Source organism: Anomaloglossus baeobatrachus, chromosome 8 (genome assembly GCF_048569485.1).
Source record: "Anomaloglossus baeobatrachus isolate aAnoBae1 chromosome 8, aAnoBae1.hap1, whole genome shotgun sequence".
NCBI classification, from domain to species: Eukaryota; Metazoa; Chordata; class Amphibia; order Anura; family Aromobatidae; genus Anomaloglossus; species Anomaloglossus baeobatrachus.
The window spans coordinates 136,856,286-136,862,433 of NC_134360.1; the positions used below are offsets into that span (position 1 = coordinate 136,856,286).

The 6,148-nt window shown below is 59.6% G+C and overlaps 1 protein-coding gene across 2 annotated transcripts in view; it reads right to left on the reverse strand.

Moving 5' to 3' along the window:
• Positions 1 to 3,838, reverse strand: part of EDEM3 (ER degradation enhancing alpha-mannosidase like protein 3) — a 181,345-nt gene extending 177,507 nt beyond the window's left edge. For both annotated transcript variants that reach the window (XM_075322020.1, XM_075322019.1), the window contains exon 1: positions 3,520 to 3,838. In XM_075322020.1, the coding sequence (XP_075178135.1) occupies positions 3,520 to 3,650 (131 nt within the window). In that variant the 5' untranslated portion in view covers positions 3,651 to 3,838. The remainder of the gene's footprint in view (positions 1 to 3,519) is intronic.
• Positions 3,839 to 6,148: the final 2,310 nt, after the last annotated feature.

Sequence of the window (6,148 nt, forward strand, 5' to 3'; positions counted from 1 at the left end):
ATGTTCCCGGGGTGTCACACACTGCGATGTGTGCTGCCTCGGGAACATTGCACAACCTCACGTTCAATTCATGAGGAATGAACGACGTGTATGCGATGAACAGATTTTCGTTCAATCACACGTAGCTGTCACACACTACAATGTACCTTACGATGCCGGATGTGCGTCACTTACGACGTGACCCCGCCAACACATCGTAGGATATATTGTAGCGTGTAAAGCGGGCTTTAGGCTATGTGCGCACGTTGTGTTGTGTCCCTGCAGAAATTTCTACAGCGATTTGAACAGCACGTGAGCTTCAAATCGCTGTAGAAACACTGCGTAATGAATGCAGTGGAAAGCCAATTTCATGTGCTCTGGATGCAGCCCCCACCATAGACAGAGCGGGGGCTGCATCCAAAGCGCACAGAATAAGTGACATGTTGCTTTTTCGAACGCAGCAATTTGGCAGCATTCAAATCGCTGCGTCCTAAAGCGCAACGTGCGCATGGATTATGCACAATCTTCATAGATTGTGCTGGGGACGCAGGACGCATGCAGTTATGCACACGTGGGCACAGAGAACCTTCTTAGGAACCAGAGGCTGCTTTCTATGTTGTTTTTAAGAGAATGTAAGAGACTTCCCAAAGATAAAGTTAGTAACACAGCAGACGCCAGTGATGGCTGTGTAATACGAAGCAGTACCGGAGACACCACTTCAGGGCGCCAGCTGCGCTATACAAACTGCATCCTCTCGGGCTGTAGGTAAGATCCTGGACGCTGCGCACGTAGATGCCCCAGTCAACCGCAACAGCAGCATCTAAGTGGTTAGGCAGCGCTAGGGACAGACTGTATAAAATAAAGAGGTGCCAGGTTACTGCACCCCACACTGTGACTCTCGCAAGGATGAAGAGAACTGAGGCTGCAGTCACCTGTTCGGGCTTTATGGTCTCCGGCCCAATCAGCCTCAGACCCACAAGCTGTGGTCAGACTGATGGCCGGTCCGGTATTCGTGGTCCGCACACAAGACTGCAGCATTAGGAGATAATGCCCAACACACACCCCTGGCAGCGCCACACACACACACACACACCCCTGGCAGCGCCACACACACACACACACCCCTGGCAGCGCCACACACACACACACACCCCTGGCAGCGCCACACACACACACCCCTGGCAGCGCCACACACACACACCCCTGGCAGCGCCACACACACACACCCCTGGCAGCGCCACACACACACACCCCTGGCAGCGCCACACACACACACCCCTGGCAGCGCCACACACACACACCCCTGGCAGCGCCACACACACACACCCCTGGCAGCGCCACACACACACACACACACACACACACACACACACACACACACACCCCTGGCAGCGCCACACACACACACACACACCCCTGGCAGCGCCACACACACACACACACACACACCCCTGGCAGCGCCACACACACACACACACCCCTGGCAGCGCCACACACACACACACCCCTGGCAGCGCCACACACACACACACCCCTGGCAGCGCCACACACACACACACCCCTGGCAGCGCCACACACACACACCCCTGGCAGCGCCACACACACACACACACACACCCCTGGCAGCGCCACACACACACACACACACACACACACACACACACACACACCCCTGGCAGCGCCACACACACACACACACACACACACACCCCTGGCAGCGCCCCCCACACACACACACACACACACACACACACACACACCCCTGGCAGCGCCCCCCACACACACACACACCCCTGGCAGCGCCACACACACACACACAAACACCCCTGGCAGCGCCACACACACACACACACACACCCCTGGCAGCGCCACACACACACACACACACACCCCTGGCAGCGCCACACACACACACACACACACCCCTGGCAGCGCCACACACACACACACACACACCCCTGGCAGCGCCACACACACACACACACACACCCCTGGCAGCGCCACACACACACACCCCTGGCAGCGCCACACACACACACCCCTGGCAGCGCCACACACACACACCCCTGGCAGCGCCACACACACACACCCCTGGCAGCGCCACACACACACACACACACACACACACACCCCTGGCAGCGCCACACACACACACACACACACACACCCCTGGCAGCGCCACACACACACACACACACACACCCCTGGCAGCGCCACACACACACACACACCCCTGGCAGCGCCACACACACACACACACACACCCCTGGCAGCGCCACACACACACACACACACACCCCTGGCAGCGCCACACACACACACACACCCCTGGCAGCGCCACACACACACACACACCCCTGGCAGCGCCACACACACCCCTGGCAGCGCCACACACACACACACACACACACACACCCCTGGCAGCGCCACACACACACACACACCCCTGGCAGCGCCACACACACACACACACACACACACCCCCCTGGCAGCGCCACACACACACACACACACACACCCCTGGCAGCGCCACACACACACACCCCTGGCAGCGCCACACACACACACACACCCCTGGCAGCGCCACACACACACACACACACACCCCTGGCAGCGCCACACACACACACACACACACCCCTGGCAGCGCCACACACACACACACACACACCCCTGGCAGCGCCACACACACACACACACCCCTGGCAGCGCCACACACACACACACACACCCCTGGCAGCGCCACACACACACCCCTGGCAGCTCCACACACACACGCCTGGCAGCTCCACACACACACGCCTGGCAGCTCCACACACACACGCCTGGCAGCTCCACACACACACACACGCCTGGCAGCTCCACACACACACACACGCCTGGCAGCTCCACACACACACACACACGCCTGGCAGCGCCACACACACACGCCTGGCAGCGCCACACACACACGCCTGGCAGCGCCACACACACACGCCTGGCAGCGCCACACACACACGCCTGGCAGCGCCACACACACACGCCTGGCAGCGCCACACACACACGCCTGGCAGCGCCACACACACACGCCTGGCAGCGCCACACACACACGCCTGGCAGCGCCACACACACACGCCTGGCAGCGCCACACACACACGCCTGGCAGCGCCACACACACACGCCTGGCAGCGCCACACACACACACACGCCTGGCAGCTCCACACACACACGCCTGGCAGCTCCACACACACACACACACGCCTGGCAGCGCCACACACACACGCCTGGCAGCTCCACACACACACACACACGCCTGGCAGCGCCACACACACACACACGCCTGGCAGCGCCACACACACACGCCTGGCAGCTCCACACACACACACGCCTGGCAGCGCCACACACACACACACACACACACACGCCTGGCAGTGCACAGGTGCCATGTACAGCGGGGCACTGTGCAGAGCAGTCACGGGCACAGCACTGCCTACCGTATGTGTCAGCCTCCAGACCCCAATGATATGTCCAGACCCCGGCCCTGTGCTGGAAGACACTGACCTGAGCTGGGACTTCTCCTCCTTCGTCATGGCAGCATGTCCTCCCCCCAGAGCGGCTCCCAGCACCAGGCACACCGCCAGCTGCCTCCACATCACCCCCCAGACCCGGGGCTTCTCCCCCGAGCGACCCATGGCTGCACCCTGGAGTGCGGGAGGCGGTGTCACCGCTAGGCCCCGTGCGCGCACATCTTCTTGCTGTGAACGCTCCCGCCGTGCGGCCTGTCACCGGCGGCTGCTCCGCTGTCCGTACACCCGCTTGTCACTCTCACTGCCGCTGCTTCCGGCTCTCAGCCGCTGGGGATGACGAGCGCCACCAAACCGCAGTCAGCCAATCAGCGCGCCGGAGCCGTGCGACGTCATCTGCGTGACGTGGACCCGGAGATCCGGTGGGCAGTGCCGTAAAGGGAGATGTGGGGATGATAGAGGTTAATATGAGGGCCTCTATTCGGTAACTGAACGGTCCAGGGTGGAGAGACTTCGGGGACGTCCTGACATCAACCCACTGAGAAAGCTCGTCACGGGCACGGGTACGGGTAGAGTGGGGGAGCTTCTCACAGGCTCCAACCACTACACAGCGGCCTGGGATAGGGCGTCAGCAGAAGGCAGAGTGAGACCCACGGGACACGACAGCATGGGAGGCCCAGGGTACAAGACTGCACGGGAGGCCCAGGGTACAAGACAGCACGGGAGGCCCAGGGTACAAGACTGCACGGGAGGCCCAGGGTACAAGACTGCACGGGAGGCCCAGGGTACAAGACTGCACGGGAGGCCCAGGGTACAAGACCGCACGGGAGGCCCCGGGTACGAGACCGCACGGGAGGCCCCGGGTACGAGACCGCACGGGAGGCCCCGGGTACGAGACCGCACGGGAAACCCAGGGTACAAGACAGCACGGGAGGCCCAGGGTACAAGACAGCACGGGAGGCCCAGGGTACAAGACAGCACGGGAGGCCCAGGGTACAAGACAGCACGGGAGGCCCAGGGTACAAGACTGCACGGGAGGCCCAGGGTACAAGACTGCACGGGAGGCCCAGGGTACAAGACTGCACGGGAGGCCCAGGGTACAAGACTGCACGGGAGGCCCAGGGTACAAGACTGCACGGGAGGCCCAGGGTACAAGACTGCACGGGAGGCCCAGGGTACAAGACTGCACGGGAGGCCCCGGGTACAAGACAGCACGGGAGGCCCCGGGTACAAGACAGCACGGGAGGCCCAGGGTACAAGACAGCACGGGAGGCCCAGGGTACGAGACATCACGGGAGGCCCCGGGTACGAGACTGCACGGGAGGCCCCGGGTACGAGACTGCACGGGAGGCCCCGGGTACGAGACTGCACGGGAGGCCCCGGGTACGAGACATCACGGGAGGCCCCGGGTACGAGACATCGCGGGAGGCCCCGGGTACGAGAGTGCACGGGAGGCCCCGGGTACGAGAGTGCACGGGAGGCCCCGGGTACGAGAGTGCACGGGAGGCCCCGGGTACGAGAGTGCACGGGAGGCCCCGGGTACGAGAGTGCACGGGAGGCCCCGGGTACGAGAGTGCACGGGAGGCCCCGGGTACGAGAGTGCACGGGAGGCCCAGGGTACACGACACCACGGGAGGCCCAGGGTACACGACACCACGGGAGACCCAACGCGCACGACACCAAGGGTACATCACACCACAGGAAAACCAGGATTAGGGATGGGCAGACCCGGACTGTAAAAGTCTGGCTCTGGGGAAATTAAAACAAATAAAGGAAAAACAAAGAAAATAAGAATGACGCAAGCTCATCATATTTACCGAGGCTCCAGCGCAGCTGTACACTGCTTCCACGGTCTCTCCTTCACTTACTGGGCCTCTAATTAATTATTGCTCATCCATATGCACTGCTTTTCCTGCCCACTGGCCGTCCTGGCGTCTGTGATTGCTTGCAGTCAGACTGGGGAGGCACTTGTACCTTGTCCCCCCACCTCATTGTAGATTGTAAGCTCTCACGAGCAGGCTTTTGTTTTTTGCTATAATTATTGTATTTTCTATAACTGTTACTTGCTTGTATATGAACCTACTGAATTGTAAAGCGGTGCGGAATATGTTGGCACTATAGAAATAAAGATTATTATTATTATTATTTCTGTTCTGATTAGCTAAATTCAGTGGCCTGATGACTCATGGAGCAAGCTACACATTTCCCACTAGGGGAACAACCCCTTTGTTCTGTGCTATTTTGTAAACGTATAGGGAAATTAGACTGGATATTATGAGGATAAAAGCTTCTAATTAGATTGTCCCTCTTCTTGCTTGTGTGACATGCTGAAATACGTGGTCTAGTGGGTAAGTATTGTGAAAGAATTGGATCTGAGATATCGGCCAATATTTGTCCATGGTTTTTTGCATTCAATGCCATTGTGATTGGGGTGGCATTACTGTTAGTGATGAGCGAATATATTAAGCACTATTTGCTACTCATCTATGTGAGCTTGGGTATAGGATCTCTGACCTCTGATGTGCTACCGGAGTCCCCTGATGATTCTAAAGTGATGAAACGCGTCGGGACGAGGGCCAGGAACATTATAGGGGCACCAAGAGAGGGCTAGATGTGGTCTGCCCTTGTAAGGGCAGAAGCTTTTGGGGTATCAGGTATTATTAAGA